The 25197-nt window shown below is 49.0% G+C and overlaps 1 protein-coding gene across 6 annotated transcripts in view; it reads left to right on the top strand.

The window, feature by feature from the left end:
• LOC133278105 (S-adenosyl-L-methionine-dependent tRNA 4-demethylwyosine synthase TYW1-like) overlaps window positions 1-16378 on the top strand; it is a 48463-nt gene extending 32085 nt beyond the window's left edge. For 4 of the 6 annotated variants that reach the window (XM_061470573.1, XM_061470572.1, XM_061470575.1 and 1 more), the window contains 5 exons: window positions 1827-2004; window positions 4538-4673; window positions 7647-7757; window positions 13066-13233; window positions 14522-15913. In XM_061470573.1, the coding sequence (XP_061326557.1) occupies window positions 1827-2004; window positions 4538-4673; window positions 7647-7757; window positions 13066-13233; window positions 14522-14743 (815 nt within the window). In that variant the 3' untranslated portion in view covers window positions 14744-15913. Of the gene's footprint in view, window positions 1-1826; window positions 2005-4537; window positions 4674-7646; window positions 7758-13065; window positions 13234-14521; window positions 15915-15950 lie in introns of those variants that run through there. The other 2 variants (XR_009746451.1, XM_061470576.1) reach the window with 2 other exon arrangements.
• Window positions 16379-25197: the final 8819 nt, after the last annotated feature.

Raw genomic sequence — 25197 nt, 5'->3', positions numbered from 1 at the left:
TCAAACTTTACATGTTGTTGGCATTACTTTCTGTCTGCTTCTAAAGCTGGCACAGGGTGATTGTCATCATCCAGTGGCAAGGTGCTGAGGGAGAGAAATTAATTAAATTCAAAGCCACCTTCAAGTAGCTTTGGGAAAAGGAAAGTTATCCTTTAATCTCAGTGTGTGGTTGAGATGCTGCTTTCTTTTCAGATGAAGGTCTCATTTAGTACTGTCAGGTTTGTGCAGCATTAACCATTAGTCCTGTCACTTCTTCAGGGCTGAGTGTGGCTGCTTTATCATGCACCAAGTTCTGCTCTTATCACAGACCAGCTTTTCTACGTGAGGCTGAAGCAATATCCACCAACACCTCTTTTTATCTGGGCTTTGGAGCATAGCCTATAGTTTTCTGTACTGCCTGAGCTCCAGCTTCTAGGCAACACAAGGTGAGCTGAGGACCTGGTTTGAAACTCAAGGCTTTGGTTTCTTTAAAACAGACCAATCTCCCATCTAAACCCTCTGATATTATCTGAATACATTGAGGCATGTCAAAGGAACATGCAGGGACATATTTAGAGCAAAAGCTTATTTGTAGGCAGCTGATTTCACATCTGAACACGTGGTCTGGTATAGAATCACAAAATGGTTTGGGTTTGAAGGGACCTTCACAACTCGTCTTGTCCAATCCCCCTGCAATGAGCAGGGGCATCTTCAACTAGATCAGGCTGGCAGAACCACATCCCGCCTGGCTTTGAATGTCTCCAGGGATGGAGCATCCAGCACCTCTCTGGGCAACCCGTGCCAGGGTTTTACCACCCTCATTGTACAAAATTTCTTCCTCGCATCCAGCCTGAATCTCCCTGTTGAGTTTAAACCCATCACCCCTCATCCTATCGCAGCAGGCCCTGCTAAAGAGTCTCTCCCCGTCTTTCTTATAGGCCCCTTTTAAGAACTGAAAGGCTGCAATAAGGTCTCCCTGGAGCCTTCTCCAGGTTGAACAAGCCCAACTCTCTCAGCCTGTCTCCAGAGCAGAGCTGCTCCAGCCCTCTGATAATTTTGGGGGCTCTCTTCTGGAGCTTCTCCAACAGGTTCATGTCTTTCCTGTACTGAGGACTCCAGGAGGAGCATTTGCCTCTCCCCTGCCCTCTGATGGGCGCAACACACGTGGCTCAGGTTGGTTAAGCCTGCAGACAGCATTTTCACATGGATGCTGCAGTTGAGCTCCTGGTGTTTTCCTCTTTTTGTTCTTGGAACGTCTCTTGCTGTTCAGGACGGTGTCATGTGGCGGGTTTTCTTTTTGAATACATCCTCTGTGGAGTTGCATTTCATGTGGTTGCCAGTATGGATTTGGACCTGGTTGTTGGTGCTTTGTGTGGGGAGTGTGGCCAGCTTCTTGGGGAGCTGTTCCCTCTGGGGCTGTGGGACCATGTGGGTCAGCAGCAGACGCAGGCATACCCTGCTTTTCCTTTTCAAGACACTTATGTCAAGTGGCATTAAACTTTCTCCTGTGTTTCCGTCTCAGCATCCAGGCAGCTTCACTGAGGTGATAGCAATGGAAAGCTTGACTCAAACATTACTAGAAGATTACTTGCAGTAGTTCACAGGACGCACAAAATCCCAAGCTCCGTGTATCTGGGCGTACTCTGTGCTGTGGGTAGATGGACACTGGCTGTGCCCTGATGTCCCCTCCCCTTGAGGAGGGCTCCAGCTGGTTTTGCTCTGTCTTCCTTGTGCCAGGGTTTATTTTCGATACAGATGCATGGTTTGGGTGGGGGTGGTAGGTGATTTAAGCCTGGTTTTCTCCAGTTCGAGCCATAACAGAACCCTGGTTTTCCCTCTATTTGCAGGCGTCTCAGGAGTACAAGCAGCTCGCTTTGAGGAAGCGATGACCGCAAAGCACTGCGCACTGTCACTGGTGGGAGAGCCCATCATGTACCCGGAGATCAACCGGTTTGTGAGGCTCCTGCACCAGCACAGCATCTCTACCTTCCTGGTTACAAATGCACAGTTCCCAGATGAGATTAGGTAAGAGATGGACAAAATGCCTACTAAAACATTTGAGTGCAGACTTGTGTTTTAATTCCACTTTATTGCTCATCAGTCAGCTCTGTGCTGACAGTGAAAAAGCCCACTGAGTATCGCATCTATTTGATTTTAACCTTTGTCTCCCCATGCTCTTCCTCATCCCTTTTTCTACCAGTTTGATTTTTCCTTTCTGTATCTCTTAAAGTGGGATTACTTCTGAAAAGGAAGAGGATATAATATAGTACCTCCTGGACGTACAGCGGAAGAAGAGCGAGTGAGCTGCATAATTGGGCTTGGGGACATGGATGATAACTAGTGCAAGTGTTTCTGAGAGCCAGAGCAGGAGACTCAGCTTGTAAATTGCCTTTTTCATTTGTGAGCTTCTCTTGCAGTCTGATCTTTGTTCTAACTGCAGAAGACAGTTTGGACGGGGCTTGAAGCAACCTGGTCTTTTAGTGGAAAATGTCCCTGCCCATGGCAGGGGGTTGGAAGTGGATGAGCTTTAAGGTCCCTTCCAGCCCAAACCAGTCTGTGATTCTGTGATTCTATGAGTGCAGCTTCATCTGTCTCCAGGCACACACAGGAGGTTTTATAGCCCATGAGCATGTATTGAGCAGTTACTGGCTTGAGTCCTCTTCCTTTGTTTCTGTTCTTTATCTCCTTGACCAGGCTGTCTCCTGACTGGCCGGGGAATCCCCCTCATGGCTGGAGGCCTGAGAGCAATTTATTGCTCTTGAGTTGTGCTGTGCTACTCAGTCAGAAATCACTGCCCAAGTTCAGATGTGGTAATGCAGTGAATTTGATCTCGGGTAGATTGGAAATGACAACCGATAAAGTAGGAGGAACGCTGGAAAATCCATCCTAGTACTATGCAACAGTATTTCCTGCTGAGTATGAAACGTAGCTGTGTTCCAGGAGCATCAGTTTGTGCCCTTTCTCCTCGTTCCCCTATGGCAGAACATGCACAAGGTCAGCGTCACTCCAGTTCGAGCCATAACAGAACCCTGTGGACCGTTCCATTTTGGAGCAATGTGGGGCAGAAATCCCTCCCTGGGATCTCTTCCAATTCCTTAATTTTCTCCAGTACAACAGTGAGTCTGGCTCTTGCCTGTCCTGAGGATTGAGATCCTCAGAGAAGAGGTGACTTTTCTCAGCTCATGTTTTGAAAACACTCACTCCATCTTCCCTGGAGCCCCTTTTGATTAGGCAAATGCAGCATTAAGTGAAGAAAAGAGTGTTTTGGCCACGTACTTTGAAACTGAATACTTCAATCCGCTCACTCCTAGAACACTTGATCATTTTTGAGGTTGTGGCTTTGGGCTGCAAGGCCAGACAAGCTTCTATGCAAAACAGTTGGTTTTATTTTTTAAAACCTAAAATGTTGTGTTTGTTCTGGGCTATTTCATGCTTCTAAATACAGGCAGAATGTGTTCAGAGAGGTTGTTTGAGTGTCCATGTTAAGTGGCTTTTCCTGGATGCTTGGTCTCATTCTGGACAATTTCTTGTCCCTTTCTCACCTCTGGGGAGGGCAGAGGGTGGTGTCTTTTTAGGTGTCACTGTTGGCAGCTGAACAATAGTTTCTAATTTCTTCTTGTCTAAAGAGCCAAATGTAGCTGGGACAGCAGCCTGTTCATTAAGAGACTTCCCAAATAACGCTTGCAAAATGTCCTGAAAAGCGTGGAGAGCTGAAGAGATACGTGGTACAGTTAGGATGCATCATTCCATGGAAGATGCCATGAAGGGTGGACATGTGTTACATTCACTGGCTTGATCAGATTTGTCTGTGACAAGGGAGCTTGTTTTAGGTTGTTCCTTTTAATGTCCTTCGTTATCTGTTTGCCAATGGTCTGCAGTGGTGCTGCTTCTCCTTTATACCCTTGGAGTTTACAGAAGGGATTAGACCCCAGCCAGGCTCTTCACACTCTCAGAGGAGGTTCTGCTGTTGGGCTCACAGATGCTGTGCTCACTGGTGTTGTGTGACCAGAAAGACTGGAGTGCGGGATTTATACAAGATAAGAGCCTTGGAAGTGGAAGGAGAACATGCTGGGGAATTGTGTTTGGTTTCATTTTCTAAACAGCTTTGATTTCCCTTCCAAAAAGTACTTTACTGATGGCAGCTGCAGGCCAGGTGAGTTCAGTGTGTCCAGCAGTAGAAAGCAGCTGAATGATGGCTGCATTTCTCTCGAATGGGATTATGTCTCCATTAGCCAGAGCAAATAGAATGTGGGGAAGGGGCTGAGCTTTATGGTTTGTAACCATGGGGAGAAGCAGAGCCTTTCAGTGCCTCGTAGTAACCCCTGGCAGCCTGCTTTGGGAAGCCTTTCTGCATGTGCTACAGTTAACCCTGGAGTGAAATATGTTTTAGTTGAGTAAGGAAAAGATAATTGAACCATCTGCCAAGGCTCTCTGTGTGATATTCTTAGCTTTGGGGTGTATTTGTTGAAAGTTAAGTTATAATGTCTTGCTATTAAGATGATAGTCACTTGATGGAGATGAACCTCTGGACAATTGCCTTCTCGTTTTTATTTCCAAGGAACCTTGAGCCAGTAACGCAGCTGTATGTCAGCGTGGATGCCAGCACCAAGGAAAGCCTGAAGAGAATTGATCGGCCCCTCTTCAAGGATTTCTGGCAGAGGTTTCTGGACAGTTTAAAGGCCTTGTCTGAAAAGGTACCCAGTAAAGAGTGTGCTCTGAAATATTCTTTCTTCTTGGCTGTATCCACTCAGTACAAAAGGAGAAGACTTGAGAGGCTTAAGCTGGACCGTGGAGTTGGTTCTGGGTGTATTCGGAGCATATTTACATGTTTTTTACATTGAAGTTTATAAAGTCCAGCACGTTTGATCAGTTTTCCATATGGGGAGAAATGTAAGGACAAAAAGAGAGCAGAATATGTGTCAAATGGGACAGTAAACTCTGCTGTGAATATAAGATGCTATGAGAGATGAAGAGATTATAAAAGAATAGAACATTTCCTAATGGAGCATTTACACTGCAAGCAGGCTGCTGAAGGAAAACTGGAAATCCAGGGAAGCTTAGGAAGAGTCATAAATTGCCATGTGACTCTTAGCACTGGTTCTCAAAGGATGCAGTAGATAAAGGGCTTTACAGTATGGAGTTCAGTAGCTCCTGCTCCATAGAAATCCAATTTATAATAGTAGATCTGAGTGTAACAGCAAGGGTGACCCTTTCCACTGTCAGTGGTTTGTAGTAGTTGGTATCTGTTGGAGAGAGCTGAGCATGATCTGAGGGCCCACGGGATCACGGCTGCTGCTGTCAGCTCAGAACGTAGTCTACCATTTAACAAGTTTTGTAGTAATTAATGAAGCACTCGTGGTCCCAGCATCACATTATTTGCTAAGTGCTTCCATGTCTGTCTTACTGAGACTGAGCTCTGATGGAAGCAAGTACTTCTGTTTACTGATTTGGCAGAAGGTGACATGTTACCTGCTGAGATGAGCATCCAAGAGAGACTGTTTCATTTGAATACTGAGATTTTCTGCCTTCTGAGATGACAGTGGTGGACCATTTTCTGCCAGATCCGTGTTAGTAGACCTGGGAGGCTCGGTGTAATTGTGGGACACTTTCTCCTAAAAATGCTGTGAGTAGCTTCATCAAGCTGCCTGCGTGCAAGTGCTGGCTGATCTTGTTAAGCAGCATCTCAGGGCAAACTGTGAGCTTACTGAAATCAGGTACAGGCTTTCTAAGTTCTCTGTGCTGTTGCCCCAGAGCTGGATGCAGGACTGTGGCGGGGGGTGGGGGGGATGTCTCCTCAGAGTGCAGCAGAGAGGGAGGAATTCCCTGTTTATTTACAAGACCTATTTTCTTCTTTTATTTCCGCTCTCTCATTTTGTTTTTGCACCCGATGGGCACTTGCGGTGCCGCCAGGCCCAGCCATGGCCGCTTTTCCTGGCTGCAGGATGAGCTTCTTCGCATAAAATAGATGTGGTTCCACACTCTTAACTTTCACCCATTCAGAGAGTCATTATCACATTAATTTTTCTGCTAATGTTATTCTGATGGGTGTCTGAAGGGAAATAGTGGTTACTTTTCTGGAATCCTGGGGTAAAGCACTGAAGCCTGGTTTTCTATCCTGATGCTTTAAATCATTAAAATCTCCGGTCTTAAGCTCTTACTTCTTGTTCTTCAGTGCTTACAAGAGGATTTCTGGGGCCCTATTGTACAAGCAATTACAAATAATACATGAATGAAATGGGATTGTGCATTTGTACTGCCCGCAGACTGTAAGGATTATTTATATCTAACACTTTGTGGTATTAGGTCCTTACTGCTTTTGATGTGTCCCTTCTACCAGCTTTTCTCTCTTCCCAGACAACACTTGAGAGATGTTGCTCTCTGGAAAGATGTTTTTTCAGTCACAATATGAATTTCTGATTTTTGTAGCTGTTTTTCTGCTGTTTTTCCCTTTGGCAGTGTTTTACTTTCTCTACCCACTTCTTTCACCACCGGTTATGATCGCTTAATACAGCTTTTATGCTAATTCAGTTACTGAAGTGATGGATACACACAGGCGGCTGATACTGCTTGTCAGTGCTAGCCTATGAGGGGAAAAAGCTGTTAATGCATTTGTAGCAGTTTTAGTTTTATGGAAACTGCTTGAACTTTAAAGTTAGTCTTCTAAAATTATCTAGGGTGTATATTGGAGGGTTTAAGAAATGAGATTTAAATGGGAGAAGACAACCAACCCTTCTTGGCTGTAGGAGGAAACGCTGAAGTGCTGTGCATAGTTTACCCTGGAAAACGTGATACAAGTAGACTGAGACTGTTTGAGCCTCTCCACAAAACTGTTCCTGCAGTACCACGTTCACTTGGCGCTGGCACCGTTCCTCCTGTGTTCAGGCTGTTGGCCTGAGCCTTGAACCATTGTTTGGTGGCACTTCGATTTAGTCCCTCTGCAGTATGTGTGTAACATCGTAGAATCACGGAGTGGATTGGGTTGGAAGGGACCTTAAAGCTCATCCAGTCCCAACCCCTGCCATGGGCAGGGACACCTTCCACTGGAGCAGCTTGCTCCAAGCCCCTGTGTCCAACCTGGCCTTGAACACTGCCAGGGATGGGGCAGCCACGGCTTCTCTGGGCACCCTGTGCCAACGCCTCAGCACCCTCCCAGGGAAGAGCTTCTGCCTAAGAGCTCGTCTCAGTCTCCCCTCTGGCAGGTTAAAGCCATTCCCCTGGCTTTATGATCATGGGAGAGCCTTTTCTTAGCGATGTTGTGCCTGATCTGCTGAAAGAGTTGGTGGGTAGGGGCACACAAGGGTCTGTCCCTTCCTGTTCATGCTGTCTGAAAGTTACCAGTACCAGCCGGTGCAGTTGGAAGAAATAAAACATCTGTATGGCAACTAATAGTTAGATTTTATGTGTGGGGAAGCAAATGAAAGCGAGAAACTTCCTGGTTGTTTTCCTGTTAAGTTGAAGCAGCTGTTGTCAAAAGCAAGTGCTTAGATATATAGAAGATAAGTATGGCAAAAGGCAACTCAGCTCACACACGCTGAGCAGCAGCTTTCCTGGCAGAACAAGTGAGGTGGCTCCTGGTTTGGGTTTGCTTCGGTTTAACCCATGGATGCTTGGAATGGATGAATAATTATTTTTTTTGTGGTGTTAATGTTATTTTCCCTCTATTTCAGCAACAGCGCACCGTTTACAGACTGACACTGGTGAAAGCCTGGAATGTGGATGAACTCAAAGCCTATGCTGACCTGATATCCCTTGGTAAACCAGACTTCATCGAGGTCAAAGTGAGCTTCGTGGAGCCATCTTATGGTTTTTCCATCAGTATTTTACTCTTTTTCCTCTTTCCTCCCCTTTTCATCCCCCTAGTCTTAAACTGATACGAGTAAATGCAGTTCTGCCAAGGATTTCAGTGATGCACATGAAACCTCATGAAAACCCAAGCTAAAATGGATCATTGTGATCCGTTTTCTGTGTTTCAATAAAAGTCAGTATCCACGATAAGTGGGAACTACAGGGCATGAAAATTGCATTAAGCTTGGAAGGCTTTTAGATATGAGCAAGGGAAGCTGTAGAAAATAAAAAGCCTGTGGAGACTGGTTGGATGTGAAGTCCCAGTGATGCTGTGCTGTGATAATGAAGTTCCATGGCTCCAAGTGTTTGCTTGCAGAAGAAGGACTAGCAGTATAGACTGTGCTTTGCAGATGGGGAAACTGAGGCAGGGTAGGAGTGGGCTGAGGCAAAGCAGGTCACTGGTGGAAAATCCACCTCCTCTCTTCCAGTCTGTCTTTCTGCTCCTCCCACCTCCCTCAGTGTTACTGCTCTTTACCAGGGCATAAGGGGAAGAGGATAAGTGTTTTCACCATGTCAGTTTCTTTCTCAACATCTACATGGCTCCCTTTGAAGAGCTGGAATGAAAGGCTGCGTCCAGTATTTCAGAGTGGAGCTTTTACAGAAGGAGTTCCTTTGACTTCTAGTCACTGAAGATTTATAGTTGTCCATGTGGTGCATCTGGAAAGCTGGTGTTAAATACTGGATTGGGCTGCATCACTACCATTTCCATTCTTGCTTCTTAGATTTAACTGACATGAATAAACCCATGTCCATCGTTAAATCAACTTGAAAGCAATTATTAAAGACAACCAAGAAGCCTGAATCCAGTCCAGTGGGGAGCAAATGTGCACGAGAGCTTGTGTATATAATTTGGACAATGCTGATGCTTGAATCGTGAGCATTTTTATTGCAGAGAGTGCTATCTATCAACGTCATTTAAGGCTTTTTCTATTTGTCTTGGGCCAGGGCTGCCCCAGTTTTTGAGCAGAGGCTCTGTCACCCAGCAGCTTGGCCAACATTTAGTTCTTCTGTTAATTCACACGAGTCTCAATTGAACAAATTTATCACTTATGGACTAGGGGTTAAGGGAATTCTCTTGCTTGGTAATGAAGTTGGGAAGCCTGGAGTTACAGAGTTGAGAAACAAAGCCCTGTCATATTTAGCTCCCCAGTAGTTGTTCCTTCACCATGGATTAAGAGGATTGCTGGCTGTCAAGATCTCCAGCAAGGAGCCAGATCCTGGTGGAATAAATGTGCTCCTCACTGCACAGTGATAATCATCTTGGCACAAGGCATTGCACAACCACAGCTGTGCACAGTCAGCTCTGACACAGCACCATGGGAATCCAGAGCCCACCCAGTGCTCTGGATTCACACCAGTGTAACCCAGAATAGCTGAGCTGCTTCGCAACAGACTTCTGTGTTTCAAGGCCAAAAGCTCTGTGGCATGATGAAGCTGCTAAAAGCACCCCTATTAATGACTAATGAAGGGGCAGCATCCTTGGTGGTGTTGCTGCAGGGAAGTTGGTGGAAGAGCTTAGGGTACGCAACGGAAAGGTTTCCTTTTCTAATACCTTGATGTCTTAATAACTGTCTTTGTGCATTACTGACAAATACAACATGACCACCCGAATCAACTGCTCCCATCTGAAGTGGTACCAGCACTGTTAATGAACTCAAGTTTTCAGAAGGTGGAGAAGTTGAAAGCTGCTGTGCTTTCATTTGGTGGGCTGCTAAGCCGATTTTCATTGATCTGTGCTTGTGAATGAATCAGCCATCTGAGCACTTAGTTATTCCATCTGCTCGGTGCTTTCTTTGCTTGTAAATGATATCTTTGAAGTTTACCAAAAGAATGAGTCGCCTTGTAACTTCCTAAGAATTTTCCCCCTCTGTAGTTATACATTTTTCATGCTGCTCAAAATAGAATCTATATAATGAATGCAGGGAAAACACTGCTGTATGGAGCCATGTTTCTGCAGCTGAACTTTGGAGGTACATATCCTATTCTTGACATGGCTGGCTGCCCTAATAAAAGAATGTTTAAAATCCTTTTCAGACTTGTAGAGGCAGGCTAAAACAGTAATGTCCATCTCTGTTTAATGCACCCCGACTTGTCTGAGATTGTGCACAGTCAACCTGTTTCCATGCTGGATCTGAGTTAGAGTGCATGGCTCTAATATCCTTTGCTCGGGCAGATGAATACAGGAGATGTCTCATAAATTTACTAGCAAGAAACTAATTGGTTCCAAAACATGCAGAGTTTTTAATTAGCATGAGCCTGTTTCCTTTCTTATGCATGGTTTGCCTTGCACTAATTTTAAGTGTTTGTAAAGGATCTGTCTCTGTTTATTGCTGGACATGACATGTGCAGCTTCAGTGGGGGAAAACTAGATCTTGGGAATGCAGCATTAGCTGGGACCACGTGCCGTAAACATTGCCTGGATGCAAATGCCATTTTAAAACAAGTAAAGTGTTCTTCACAGATAAAAATCATAATCGTAGAATCACCGACTAGTTTGGGTTGGAAGAGACCTGAAATCTCCGGTTCTAACCCCTGCCATGGGCAGGGACCCCTTCCACTGGAGCAGCTTGCTCCAAGCCCCCGTGTCCAACGTGGCCTTGAACACTGCCAGGGATGGGGCAGCCACAGCTTCTCTGGGCACCCTGTGCCAGCGCCTCAGCACCCTCACAGGGAAGAGCTTCTGCCTAAGAGCTCATCTCAGTCTCCCCTCTGGCAGGTTAAAGCCATTCCCCTTGGCCTGTCCGTACAGGCCCTTGTCCAAAGCCCCTCTCCAGGTTTCCTGTAGCCCCTTTAGGCACCTGAGCTGCTCTAAGGTCTCCCCTTAAGGAGCCTTCTCCAGGCTGAACAAGACCAATAATCATACATAAAGTTGTGTGTGCTCTGTTTTAAAGGCTGGTGCTTAATGGGGTTTTGTAACTGGAATAAAATAGTGCAGCCAGAGAGCGAAGGTGGTAAAACCTCCTGGAGAGGTACAGAGTAGGTGGACTTTTATCTAGAAGACAAGCTCGCTCTTGTCAGTTTGCTCTTTCAGGTACTGGTGGGTTTGTGACCTTTGTTGGGATACCACAGGTTGAATTAGTTGAACAAGCCTTTAGTGGATCTTATCTGGAAAGAAAGTAATTAGCAAAATTACATCTCAGCAAGCCACATACCGCTGAACTAATTTGTGAGAATTTTACTAACCAAATTAAAGATGGAGCAAGGCTGTAGTGAACTTGAGGTCATGCCTAAGACCAAATCAGTAATTCAGGAGGTTGAAGTATTCAAATCTCCAAATTAGGAGCAGCTGATCTCAGAATGATGGGCTGAAGTTGAGAGGAGTGCGGTGTAGGAGAACTTGAGGGGTTGCATCCACTGACCAGGGATCACTGCAGGGCATGGAGGTAGTTGCTGCAGGGGATGCTACTGACCAAGAAGACCTCAGCTTCTCTTGCAAGTATATCACTGAAATCATCGCTGCTCACCTCTTGGTTTCGTGTATGGCATGGCAGGAGCACTTTTCCTGCTCCAACTGGCTCTCCTTTGGTCCATTTGCTTATCAGTTGCTTGGGAAGGGGCCTGGAGCAAAAACCCAGTATCTCTGCTGACTTAATGCAGTTCAGTCTGAGATGAAAGTGTCTTTTGAGAAATGCCACTACTAAATTAGTGACTAGTTCTGAGTGTGCTTCTAGGAAACCATCAGAAAAGCTGTTTCCTCAAAGCCTCATGTTCCTGCCTGTTCATACTAGTGATTTGCAGATCTTTGCAGACCAGTGTGTGATGGGAAGCTTCTCTCCATGCTTTCTCCAAGGGACGCTTGTGGTGCTCATTCAATCCACCCGTGTGTGCTGGGTACTTCCCACCCCATAGACTAGCTGTCTTTAGGTACGGATAGAACATGCCAGCACTGCCAAGCCAGGGGAAATGATGAACCCTGGGGCCTTTGGGACACATTGAGCAATGGTGCCTTTCGTTGGGTATCCGCAATCGGTGCAAATCAATCATATAACAAACCCTCTCAATGTTCCCTGTGGTTATTGGTGATTCCTTCAGCTATTAGTGTTTCACAGGCTCTTTGTGGAGTGGTGGTGTTGTAGAAAATCCTCAGTTGTTCTGGTGGCCTTTGACCAAAACGACCCAAGCTGCTTTATAATGATATCAATTCAGTTCTACTCAGCACTAAGCAATAAGAGATTCTCTAGAGCACCATCCTATGCCTGGATTTCCAACCTCCCTGGATGTGTCCAGGAGGTGCAGGCACACATGGACTTTTTTCCAAGCAGTTCTCAGTATTTATTGAATTAATTTAAGCCAAAGATGATAAGACTGAAGTGAGCCAGAGGGAGTTTTTCGAAGTGCCTTTTTGGGCGTTTGTGCATATACTCAGCCCTGAAAAATAATCTGTGTGTTTACTGACTGTGTTTGCATTGTCTCTACTGTGCCAGTATTTTCTTTGTATCTAGGTCATGGCCCTCGATAGCCAGGGTGGGTATTGAGCAGTTTGGATGAGTGCCCCCAGTCTCTATTTATTTGTGTTTTAACAAGGGTCTGCAATGCTGAACTCTGAGCAGTCACTGTAGCATCATCTTATGTGAGATCTGGGACAGGGAGCAGAGAGGAGCACACTCAATGTCTTCCTTAAAGCTGCTACCCCCAAGCAAGCATTTGGTGAGCAGCCTGCCGACTCCCATGTGAACAGAGCTGCTGATGCCAAGCCAGAGAATTAAAGACTAATCTTGGAAACTTTGCCCCATCCCTGGCAGTGCTCAGGGGTCCAACGTGGCCTTGAACACTGCCAAGGGTGAGACAGCCACAGCTTCTCTGGGCAGCCTGTGCCAGTGCCTCACCACCCTCATAGTGAAGATGCATCATAGTGACTTGTTGCATTGGTTGTTCATGAGACTTTCTTCCAGGCATCTCACGTTTTAAAATCAAGGGATCTTCTTGAAGGTCCTTTGGTAGCTCAGGAGCACGAGCATCCTCCATTTGAATGCATTCAAATGCATTATCCTACTTTTGCAGGGTAAACACTCACCTGTGTTTTGCTGCTGGGGAAGACTGGGCACACACGGTTTGGTGACGCGTCACTCAGGGGGAGACCAAGTTTTGATGCCATCTCCAAATTTCTACCTTTCCATAGATACAGAGTGAAGGGGGGACAAGCCAGGTTGTTCTCAGGGTTTGTTGCGGCTGATGTGGCTGCACTGCCCTGAGCTTGTGAAAGGTCGAGCTGATGACGATGATTTCCATGTTTCTTCTCAGGGTGTGACTTACTGCGGTAAAAGCTCGGCCAGCAATCTCACCATGGCCAATGTCCCCTGGCACGAGGAGGTGGTGCACTTCGTCCAGGAGCTCGCCAACCTTATCCCCGACTATGAAATTGCCTGTGAGCATGAGCACTCAAACTGTCTCCTCATTGCTCACAAAAAGGTGAGGCTGTGCCAGGGTGTGATGCCAGGCACCGTGCATCTCCTTGGAAATGCTGGACAAGTGCCTTTTTCTAACACACTTATCTCTAGAGTTAGCTTGGTACTATTCTGGGGGAGAAAAAAAGGCATAGTGTATGTATTTTGGAAAAAGCTGAAGATGCACCACGTTGCTGCTGGTCATAACAACTCAGTGCTACCAGAGCAACGCAGGCAGGAGGCATTTAACAGCTCCAGGAGGAGCTCAGTGCAGTATAGAATCACAGAATGGTGTGGGTTGGAAGAGACCTTAAAGCTCATCCAGTTCCAACGCCTGCCACAGGCAGGGACACCTTCCACTAGAGCAGCTTGCTCCAAGCTGCTTCTAAGCTGGCCTTGAACACTGCCAGGGATGGGGCAGCCACAGCTTCTCTGGGCACCCTGTGCCAGCTCCTCAGCACCCTCACAGGGAAGAGCTTCTGCCTAAGAGCTCATCTCGGTCTCCCCTCTGGCAGGTTAGCCATTCCCCTTGGCCTGTCCATACAGGCCCTTGTCCAAAGCCCCTCTCCAGATTTCCTGTAGCCCCTTCAGGCACTGGAGCTGCTCTCAGGTCTCCCCTTGAGGAGCCTTCTCTTGTCCAGGCTGACCCAGCCCAGCTCTCTCAGCCTGGCTCCAGAGCAGAGCTGCTCCAGCCCTCGCAGCATTATCGTTGGTGCCATGCCCTCTGAGCAGGTGTTTCTGTTGACTTGACAGGGTCGCTTCATCAAGGGGTACCTGGGCATCATCTCAAATTGATGCATTTCCTTCAGCGCTCTTCCCCAAACCAGAGTCTTTCAGGTATAAGTGACACCTGGCAAGGGCAGACAGACTTGGGAAGACTTTGTGATGCACACTGTGAAAGTGGGGCTGTAGTGGTGGTGGGTAGTGGTGGGACCGTGAAGGGTCCAGTAAAGCACCCAACAGTCAGCCATTCATGGAGATTATCTGCTGGTAGACAGTACTAAATGACTAAAGCTGTAAGAAAAACAGCCACCCTGTATCTGTGTGTTTTCAAACCCTGTGGATGAATGTAGCTGAGAAACCGTAAGTTCTGGGTGGTTTTCACCTGAATTTTTGTTTTTTTTCCTATCAAAGCAGTTACCCTGCAGTAGCTTCTGGATGGCTTTACCATGGGCATTGTGGTGGCTAAAAAATTAAAAACTGCTACATCTGGGAAACCAGTTTAACGTTCACCCAGCTTGTCTTAGCACACGTGTGGTGTTTGGTATTTCTCATTGCTCCCTGGCTCAGCAACGTGCTTCTTTTCCTTCCAGTTCAAGATCAATGGCGAGTGGTGCACATGGATCAACTACGACCGCTTCCAGGAGCTGGTGCGAGCACAGGAGCAAAGCGGCGGCTCCCAGACTTTCACAGCGGCTGATTACGCAGCCAGAACTCCTCACTGGGCACTCTTTGGGTCCAGAGAGAGGGGATTCGATCCCTTGGATGTGAGACACCAGCGGAAGAACAAAGCAAGGGACATCTCTGGGTGCTGAGGCTGGGGCCCACTGAACTCTGGGCTGGCTGGCTGCTGAGGTTTGGTCTCCATTTCTAGGCTACCACTGATTCTGACCCTATTCACTTAGACTTTTCTGATGTTTGACAGGAGAAGGAGAGTAAAGTCTTTATTTAAGTCTTTCTTCCCGTTTTTAGGGCTTCTTGGATGAAAGTATTTATATTGCTTTCTATCTTGAGGTTCATCGCAAACGGTGTATGCTGGCAGTTTATCTTAACTGGCAGCACAGTGAGGGAGGTAGTGGCTGCGGTCTCCACAGCAGAGGGCGCTGGGAGCTGGATGTGAAGGGAACGTTCATTTGACTTCTGTGCCCTGGTGGAAGGAGAGCCCAGCATGTGCTGGCACCAGCTTGGCTGCAGAACATTCCACATCTATAAGGATAAGTGCCAGGGGGACTTCAACTCCACAAGTTGGTTGGATCTGTGCAGGTGAGACTGCAGATGGATCTGGATCTAAAAGCCTGAGCCCTGCTAAAGTATCATTGTGCAGACAGTAACAGATTTATACATTTCAAACACTGGTGCCAATTCCTATAAAGACCTTCTCCCATCCTCCTGGGAATGCTGTAAGTAACAGCACCCCTGTTAATGTCGTCTGCAACTTCTGGTATCTCTCCAAATGTCTTCCAGCTTCATGGGCTTGACAATGAATATTTTCCAAGTAGTTTTATCCCACCCAGCAGCCCTAAGCAGTGAATATAACTTCAAATCCCTGTTAGGCTCCAGCTGTGTGTGTCCAGTGTCCTGCTCATGGTGCGGATGTGCTGTGGGGAGCCAGCAAGCTTGGCCATTGGCTTCCTGTGTGCCACGCAGGCAGGTCAACAGCATTGCTGCTGGCTTGGGTAATCTGATGTAAATGAAAACTGAATCCAGCTGCAGAAACAGGCACAGGTTGCGGGAAGAAACTGTGGTCATGCTCAAGTGTTCTTGTTTTCCTGTTGAGCTCCAGGAGCAGAGATCAGAGGTGTTCACCATGCTCCCGCCTTAACGGTGAGGTCCATAAGCCTGCAATTCCTAGTGCCTGTGGTGATGTAGGTGGTGAGTGTTCCTGAGATTGTGATTCTATTTCTTTTTCTTTAAGAACCTAATTTCTTAATGTGCAAAAAGTGTTTCTAAAGAAGAAAGAAAAATAAAATAATTTTCCTTTGAGCACCTTTGGTGTGTCACTGCATTTGTTTCTTTAAACAGATAAGCTACAAACATCATGGAGAAACAGCAGTGAGAAAGCAAGGCCACAGAAATTGAAGTTATTATCCAGCCTTTCTGCTTCAAGCCTCACTTGGAAGAATGGGGGATGGAGCCGGTGATCTCCAGTCCTGGTGAGGTCTCCAAGCCTGGGAACGCTTGTGACATTGCAGGGTAGTGACATGCAGCTCCATGCTTGGCCCCGTGTAGTGGCCAGGCAGAGCCCTTGGAGACAGGGGGCCACAAAAGTCACTGTCCTTCAGGAGCTGTCTCCAGTGCTGAGCTGCCTCCTGTCCTTGTGCCATGGGGAGCACAGGGTTCCTAGAAGGAAACCATGAATGCCAGAGAAGGACTTTGGATGCCAGAGGGGGACTCTTCATCAGGGACTGTTGCAACAGGACAAGGGGTGATGGGTTTAAACTTCAACAGGGGAGGGTCAGGTTAGATAAAAGGCAGAAGCTCTTCCCTGTGAGGGTGCTGAGGCGCTGGCACAGGGTGCCCAGAGAAGCTGTGGCTGCCCCATCCCTGGCAGTGTTCAAGGCCACGTTGGACACGGGCTTGGAGCAAGCTGCTCTAGTGGAAGGTGTCCCTACCCATGGCAGGGGGTTGGAACTGGATGAGCTTTAAGGTCTCTTCCAACCCAAACCATTCTGTGATTCTATAAGGTTTGCAAAGGCCCATTTGGAAAAGAAGCAGAAGTGTATGGATGTGTGTCGTGGGTTGGCCTTGGTTGGCTGCCAGGCACCCACCCAGCTCACCCTCCCTCTTTAGGAGGATGGGGAGAAAATAAGATTAAAAAGGTCATGGGTTGGCAGAATGGCATTAAAGCTGTTCCCAGTGAAGCACCAAAACATGCTTTCTGGTTTGAGGAAGCGATGAGGAACGTTTTGTGGCCACAATGAATACTGCTGGAGCAGAGACCACCTGGGGAGCAGCGTAGCTCAGTGTGCTGCTGTGTAATGCTGACAAGGAGCTAAAATCACTGTTGTTGCTTCCTTTGCTGCAGGCACCATATATCACTCAGTGGATTGTGCCAAGGTAATTGCCACCCTCCCTTGAAGATGTTTATGGCTACTTATAAAATGTCAGGATCAAAGCTAGTTGCTCCAATTCCCTGTAACTAAACCAACTCATTCATCTCACAGAGGTGTCTCCTCCATGATTAAGTCTGCAGCAATTTTGGGGCTCATATTTTAAAGAGGGACCGTGCCTGGGGCAAAGCCCTCCTTGGGGATGGGAATGACCTTGTCCCTGAGTCTCCTCTGGTCCTGGAGCTCTCTGCAGAGGGGGTTACAGATGGAGAGTGGATGGGGACACCATGTTTTTCCCCTTCACTCACTTTGGGGCTGCCCTTGCCCTTGGGAAGAGGATGGGACGGGTCCCACCAGCCCCAGTGGGGTGGTTAATGTAAGCTGAAAGACAAGGAGTGGACACAATGTGGTTTTTCAACACAAGAAATGAGCAAGTTTCACTGGACAGAATGAGGGATAACGTCTGGCCGGGGTCTCACTGGGGATGGAGCATCCTCGGGCTGCCAGCCTGCCATACTGTGCTCGTCCTGGGGTATCTGAAGAGAGTGAGGTCTTCTCCCTGCTATTTTAAAAGAGAACATGTGAGAACAGCAAACGGGAGCTGGGTCTCATAGTCCTTGCTGGGATTGCTGGTGTTTGTTGATTGCACTGCTGCAGGCAGGACCTCCTCAGGTGAGCAGGGCTTCCCAGCACTCTGCTGCATTCTGTGATGCTGTGCTAAAGCTTAAGAGTATGTTTTCCCCACATTTTTCCTTCTTTACACATTTTTTCCCCTTCTTTATATTTTACTAAAGATTCTGGGAAACTCACAGCAAGGATGGTGTGTGCCTGGCTGGAAGCATCATGCTTGGTGCTCCCACAGTGCTTGCTGGGTATAGGAGATCCCATGCTTAGCCCAAGTGGAGTTTGGGCTCCCCTAGAAATCTGTAGGGAGGAGATGTGGATATCTGTGGTATTAAGCTGTTTGCTGCTTCCCCAGCAGCCCACCATGGCTCCTCGAGAGTTCTTCTGGAGTGCAGTAGCGAGCATCCACCTGTACCCTTGTTTACCCCAATAAAGGTAGACATGGCCAATAGCAAAACTCATTTGGTCCCTGTAGTTGGTTCCCTAAAACCCCCACTTTATGCAATTTGTGCTCTCCCGGGCCAGCGTTCCAGGGTGTTTCCCATAGCCATGAGGCCCCTACTGCTGTGTGGAAGCAGCAACATGGCTGGCAAAGGGCTCTGGAAGAGGAAATTCAGCAGTAGGTCCTCTTGTACAGGTGGATCTGGTAGATGCTTGAGGATGGGGGAAGTTGGTGCTTAAGGATGCCTCTGCTTGTGGATGGTGCTCAAGGTGAGTTTTGCAGCCTGGTGGGACCAGGGATGGGGATATGCTGCCCAATGCACAAACTGTGCTGGTGGGGTTAGTGGTGACTCTGCCCTGCCAGACCAGGCTCTGTGTGAGCAGGTGAGGAGGATGCACCTCACATCCCCTAAGTCTGTGCCCCGTCGTAGCAGGGATAAAAATGGTAAATAAATCCTAGTAAGTGATAGGTGGGAAACCTGCTGGGAGACGGCCAAGAAATAGAGCAGCAATTGCTCCTGTACTTTACTGCATTAGTTAAATTAACCTCAAAATTTCAAGAACAAAAGAAAAAAGAGACCACTGGGATCCTTTTGAGATCTGCTCTGGCCTCTTAGAGGCTGAAAAATCACATCCATTGGGAGCCTGGCACAGACAAGTGTCCTGAGGGCTGTGGTGCTGCCAAAGAGAGGAACAGTGGGTTACTTATCCTGTATCTCCTTTTTCCAGAATCCTTCATTTTCCTCCCATATATGATGGGAGGTGCGTTGTGCAGGGCTGGATGATCTTGTCACTCAGGAGTGGGTTGGGCAGGAGCTGCCAGAAGCCCACTCTGACTTCCCAGAAAATGCAAAGTATCAGAATCATCACAGATTGGTTTGGGTTGGAAAGAACCTTAAAACTCATCCAGTTCCAACCCCTGCCACGGGCAGGGACACCTTCCACTGGAGCAGCTTGCTCCAAGCCCCTGTGTCCAGCCTGGCCTTGAACACTGCCAGGGATGGGGCAGCCACAGCTTCTCTGGGCACCCTGTGCCAGCGCCTCAGCACCCTCCCAGGGAAGAGCTTCTGCCTAAGAGCTCATCTCAGTCTCCCCTCTGGCAGGTTCAAGCCATTCCCCTTGGCCTGTCCCTACAGGCCCTTGTCCCAAGCCCCTCTCCAGCTTTCCTGCAGCCCCTTCAGGCACTGGAGCTGCTCTCAGGTCTCCCCTTCAGGAGCCTTCTCTTGTCCAGGCTGACCCAGCCCAGCTCTCTCAGCCTGGCTCCAGAGCAGAGCTGCTCCAGCCCTCACAGCATCTCCGTGGCCTCCTCTGTCCCTGCTCCAACAGCTCCACGTCCCTCCCGTGCTGCTGCCCCAGAGCTGGATCAGGGCTGCAGAGGGGGGCTCCTCAGCGTGCAGCAGAGCGGGAGAATCCCCTCCCTGAGCTGCTGCTCAAGCTCTGGGGGTGCAGCCCAGCACACGGGAGGGTTCTGGGCTCAAGTGCACATGGCAAGGACATGGGGAACTTCTCATCAATGTGACCGTTGGCGTACGTGTGCTCGTGTGCTCTGCCTGTGCATCCGTGTGTGAAGACACACAAGGCATGGCAAGCACATGTGGAACGTGAGTTGCGTGCACACGCACGCACAAAGAGTACCAGAAGCGTGAAGGGGACATGACAAGCGGGACAGGAGTGCCTTTTCATGCACGTTTATGCCATTTCATGTACCTGGTGGACCAGGCTGTGCTGACATGTTCCCCCATGCCTCAGCTGCACACACAGGATCTGGCACTGTTTGAGGAGCTGGAGGTGGCTGTGGAGGGACTTTACATGCTGACCGTCCAGGACCCCGCTCCAGGAACCATCGCCTGTCACCTGGGAGTCCCTTCTGAGCCCTTGGCCCGCAAGTACTTCTACCTCAACGGTGCGCCCAGACACCTGAGTGCCCTGGTGACAGTGAGCGGTGTGGGGTGGAGTGGGGCCCCGGAGAGCCCAATCCCATGGGGGGGGAGTGCGTGGGGAGCATGAGCGGGGTGGATCCATGGTGGAGTGGGTGTTCCCTGATGCCTGGCTCCTCTGGGGGCAGTGGGACACGTGGGGTGGAGCGGACACCCCTGATGCCTGGGTCTGTGGGGGGCAGTGAGGTCTGTGGCTGCGGGGACACGTGGGCCCTGGGGGGTAGTGCCCCATGACCCAAGGTACGTGGGTCCCTGCAGTATCAGGGGGAAGCGTGGAGGCAGAGGAGGGACTCCAGGCTCAGTTCAGAGCTGTGCTGCACTGGCCCCACGGCAGGACCTCTGGGAGCCACATGGCGTTCCTGGGACTGGGGCTAGCACTTGGTTCCACGGTGCTTGTGCTGCTGCTGGTGCGACTCCTCCTGACTCGGTAAACCTTACCCTCCAAATACCCCTGCTTTTGAGGCTGTCCACGGACCACCGTGGGACTCCCAAACCCTGTGGGACCCTCAGTCCCTTGGAATTCCCTACCAATCGGAGGGGACGGACACGACACACAACACCTGGGTGTCCAAGGGGGACCATAGCCTGCCAGGACTCCTGAACTCACAGGTCCCCCTGTTTCCCCCAGGACTCCCATTGTCTTCTGGCCCATGCCAGGACCACTCCTTTGCCCCAGCACCAGGCTGCCTTGCTTCCCCCCGATTTCCTAATTGCCCCTGAGACCCTGCCACTTTCCCCCATTTTCCCTATAACCTCCAATGGTCCTTTGGGAGCCCCAGTTACAGTCAGCTGACCCAGTTGCCTGCCCCCATACCCATACCTTCACCCTTCACTCCCAGGACCCCCCACTTTCCCCTTGCCCCCCCCCCCCCCCGATACTCTTCCCGCCCCGGATGGGAATATTCTCCCCCTTCCTTTCTCCATTCCTCCTTCTGCCTTCCAGGGGTGCCCATCGATGCTGGAGCCCCCCCGACGTCAGTGACCACCAAACATCCCACAGACCTGGACAACAGGGACCCCCAGGGGCTTCTGGATACCTGGATTCACCCTAGGGGAGCTTGACACATGGATCCCCCCCGAGGACCAAACTCTGCTCTTGCTCTTCTTGCACTGGGGCTGGCATGTGCAAATTGGAACAGTCTAAGCCCAGAAACACAGAGTCCTAAAACTCCGGATTATGTTGGAGATAAGAAATGAAGCTGCTCCTCTCTCAGGGGAGAGGAAGCTGTGACTTGTGCAGTTGCAGTCCTCCCCCAGGAAGGTTTTTCCTTTCTCTGGGACTTTCCCCACCTGGAGTTGATTTAATCACTTCTGCCTGTCCCAAGGACTTGTAGCAGTGGTGTGATGCTGTTTGTCTGCAGTCTGCAGAAGGGGAGAGCTCTGTCTGGACACTGTCCTCAAGGAAGCCGTGCCATTTGAGTGTCTTCTATTCTTCTGTTCCAATGCCTGATCACCTTTTGGTGAAGAAATCTTTCCTAATACCCAGACTAAACCTCCCCATGCCCAGCTTGAGGGATGTCATTATGAGAGTAAAATGTGGTTTTTTCAATCTCTCTCCTACAAAAAAGCAGCTTTTTACAGTCATAATGTTTTTACAGATACAATTCATACACAGATAGGAACATCACAGCCTTGATAAAAAGATGCACACAAGACCTGGTATTCCACACGTACGCATCAAGCACTCAACTTTATCCAGAGAAGTTTCCTATCAAATTTTACAAATTAAAATAACAGGGGTGTACATCATGCAAAATTACAGGAGTGGAGAATTGTCACTTTTAAGCTGGCAACGGTCTATCTAAAAGCAGACATTGGTTACAATATTTTATCAGCGTTTTCTTGTTTATCGACCCCCCAGAAGACCCTCCCCCTTCTTTCCAATGTGCCAAAATGTAACCCAATGGGCTTTTCTTCAGAATTCCCTTGTTTTGACCGGCTCCCATTCCAAACAATCTTTTACAAATCTCCGTGGCTTCTCTTTCCCAGTGCTCTGCAAATGCACTTAAAAACATGAGAGCACCAACCTCTAACCCCCTTGTACAACCCCCTTGTACATTGGTTAACCCTGTATCACCTCTCTCCCAGCACTGGGACTTGATGGATTTCCCTTTTCCTTGCACACCTCTTGGCATTGGGGCTTTGTTGCATGACTCAAAGAAGGGGAAGCAGGAAGCACCAGTGCTGGGTTTCATTCACCCACAGTGATGTGCGAGGGGGTGGTTGGCGTTTCAGCGGCCACTCAGAGCAGGCTGTTGGGGTTTTACCTATTCCAGCCTTTTTTGGCCCCCAAATAGCCCCACAGATCCATGGTGAATGCACAGCTCCATCCTTCTCTGGTGAAAACCACTTGTTGGAGCAAAATCCCAACAGCCCCTTGGTCCTTCACCCCATTAAAGGGGGAATTTGGCCTCAAAACGGAGCCTTTGCAGCTGCCTGGGGACCGCCAGCAGCATCAGCAAGTTATTTCCTATATAGCTTGGAAGGAAATGGAAAGGAGACAGGATGCATCACTGCAGAGCAGCGTTGTTCCCAGCTACTGAAATAAGGGGCATGAAGGGAAAGAAAGGGAATTTGTAATCTTGGAGGCAAAGAAAGCCTTTCCCTCCAGCTGATGCAGGTGAGATCGCAGGAGGGAGGCAGCAGATGGGACAATTTGCTACTGCTTTTCAAATGCCTTTCAGCTCCTCACCAGCCTGCTGTGCCCCGAGGCGACCTCATGTAGGTTGTAAGGATAAAGAAAGCCAAATTCCTTCTGGGAGGTGATGCTGAATCCCAACATGGTCCAGCTAAAGCCTCAAATGGGGCGGGGGGACACAGACCCACTTTGCTATAAACTCGGCAGAAACAGGAGCTTTTGCATTTGCTGTTTAAGACAATTTAATAAGGAACAAAAGATGTTAGGAAGATTCAAGCTTAGGTTTGAGACAAGCCTTTATTAAATCTCCTGAGCATTCACACCCGTGTTTCCTCGGCTGCAGCAGTCGGATTCTGGGTGTAACAAGTGATATCTTAAGATTAAAGATATGTACAGTGCTTGGACAGAGCTAAGTGGAGACGGCAGGACAAGCACATTGGTCCTCCAAGCACACGTAGATGGTCTCTGTGCTGGGGCAGTGCAGGGCGGCACATACAGGGCTGCCTTGATGGAGGGTGTGGATGGAGGGAAGGATTCAGGTCTGTGCGTGTCCAGACCTTGTGTCTGGCCCCAGCCATAAGCATGGGACAGGAGGTGACCGGGTGGGTGAGAACGCTGCCCAGTGGCACAACCATGTAGCAGACCCCAGAGAATCCACAAGGGGAGAGCAATGGTGTGATGTCCCACAAGGGGAAGAGCTGTCTCTGCCAGGCTGGCCCCAGCAGACCCCAGTGTACTGAGACAAGGAGGCACAGAAGTACAAAATGTAATCAGTTCTAAGTAATGTTAAGGTTGATGGCTTTGTAATGGAAAATAACTGCGGTGCTTGAAGGTAGTTGACATAGGTTCAGGTCCTCAGGACCTTAGCACAAAAGGTGTGAGAAAAGCAGAATAGAAAAGCAGGAGCTGGGGATGGGGAGCATCTGGGACTATCAGATGTCCAGGGTGGGCACAGGTAAGCTAACTGCTAAGGAAAAGGACAGGATGATTGCTCTGTTTGTGGTGTTAATAAACCCATTAAGCTGGTGAATCCACAAAGGGAGAGCAATGGTGTGATGTCCCACAAGGGGAAGAGCTGGCTCTGCCAGGCTGGCCCCAGCAGACCCCAGTGTACCCACTGCAAGCTGGGGTTTCCTTACCTGGGGCTTCCCTGATGCTTAATGCAAAAGCTTTTCCCTTGGGGACTGCTCTTAAATGCCTGTGGAGTCTCTGATGTCTAGTAAGGAAAACACCCCCAAGGTGGCCTTTTCCTCAGCAGAGTCATTACTTATGTCTCTCACTCCTCTGCCAGGCTGAGGATTCTCATCACGCCTGTCAGGACATAATTCTCTTCCGATTCCTCTTATTATGTCAAGTTTGGTTCAGCTCGCCTACGAAGGTATAAAATGACAAGGGAAGACACGCTGCTTGTGTCGGGCACGGGGGGTGCAATTGCAGGAAAACCAGGCTTACAGAAGTCAAAATACCCTTTTCCTAGTGTTTCTGGGGAGCTGCGCTCCCTCAGCCCATCGCTGCTGAGCGAGGGCAGCTCTCCAGCAGCATCCCCTCTGGGGACGCTTGCCCATGCTCTTGGAACCTCAGAACCCCTCCCAGGAGAAGCCTGCGATGAATGACCCATCCTTGAGTCACCAAGAAGTCTATTGAGTCACAATGATCAAAGCCAGCCCTAAACTTCTCACCATGTGCTGGAGATGCCCTCACACCAGGGGGTTAAATGGGTTTTAGCAACAGGATAATTCTTCCTCTCCTCCCCTGCCAAATAACCTCTGTGGGGTGCAGAGCTCAGGGCTTTCAGGGCTTGGCAGCATCTCTCTTTTGAGGGCTCACCAGTTCACGGGTATCTCCGTCCCTTCCCGGGATGCACCGATGTCCCTGCTCATGTCCACCTTGGCACTTGCCACCTGCCAGGCAAGAAGGAAAGGCAGAAAAAGAACTGCTTTAGAGGGTAAACCCCAGGGGAGCAGCGTCCATCCTTTGTCACCCTCCTGTCTCTGTAAGCAAGTGCTGGGGCTGGAGGAGGGATCCTGAGCGCCTGGATCCTTCTTAACTCTGCAACAAACTAGAATGAAATATTAAATGCTTTCTCTCCTTTTTATGCCTTATTTATGGCTCTCATTGAAGGCAGGGAGCCAGGGCAGGGATGTGGGCAGAACAATGCACTGGCTAAAGGTGAGGCAGGGAAATGATGGGTGAGGATAACTTCCTGTAGCAAAGCCAGGGCCGTGCTGGGGGGAGCAGGACAGGGGCCTGTCCTGGATGGGGAGCATCATGGCTCAGGGCAAAGCGCACCTTGGGAGTTATAATAGAGAAGGCTTGAAGAAAAAGCAGGGATCTGGTGCTAAGTGAGAGCTGGGAGCTGAGAGCAGGACCCTGGTCAGGCTGTGCCTGGGCATGAGAGCATGAGCGGCAGTGTCCTGCAGGGTACCAGGGCACCGAGTGGAAGGTGATGGATGAGGACTGATGTGTGGAGGACAGCTCCTATGGGCTGCTTGGCCACTGTGGAGGGGTTGACAAAGCAACTGCAAGGAAAACTCTCTCCTTGAGCACTTGGAGGCTTTTCTTTTCTCACCCCATCCTCG

The sequence above is a fragment of the Pezoporus flaviventris genome, unplaced genomic scaffold (genome assembly GCF_033815535.1).
Source record: "Pezoporus flaviventris isolate CSIRO_AGI_PZ_B2104156 unplaced genomic scaffold, CSIRO_AGI_Pfla_v1 ptg000063l, whole genome shotgun sequence".
NCBI classification, from domain to species: domain Eukaryota; kingdom Metazoa; phylum Chordata; class Aves; order Psittaciformes; family Psittacidae; genus Pezoporus; species Pezoporus flaviventris.
Note: the sequence above shows the minus strand (reverse complement) of the source record. Positions and strands in the feature narration are given on the sequence as shown.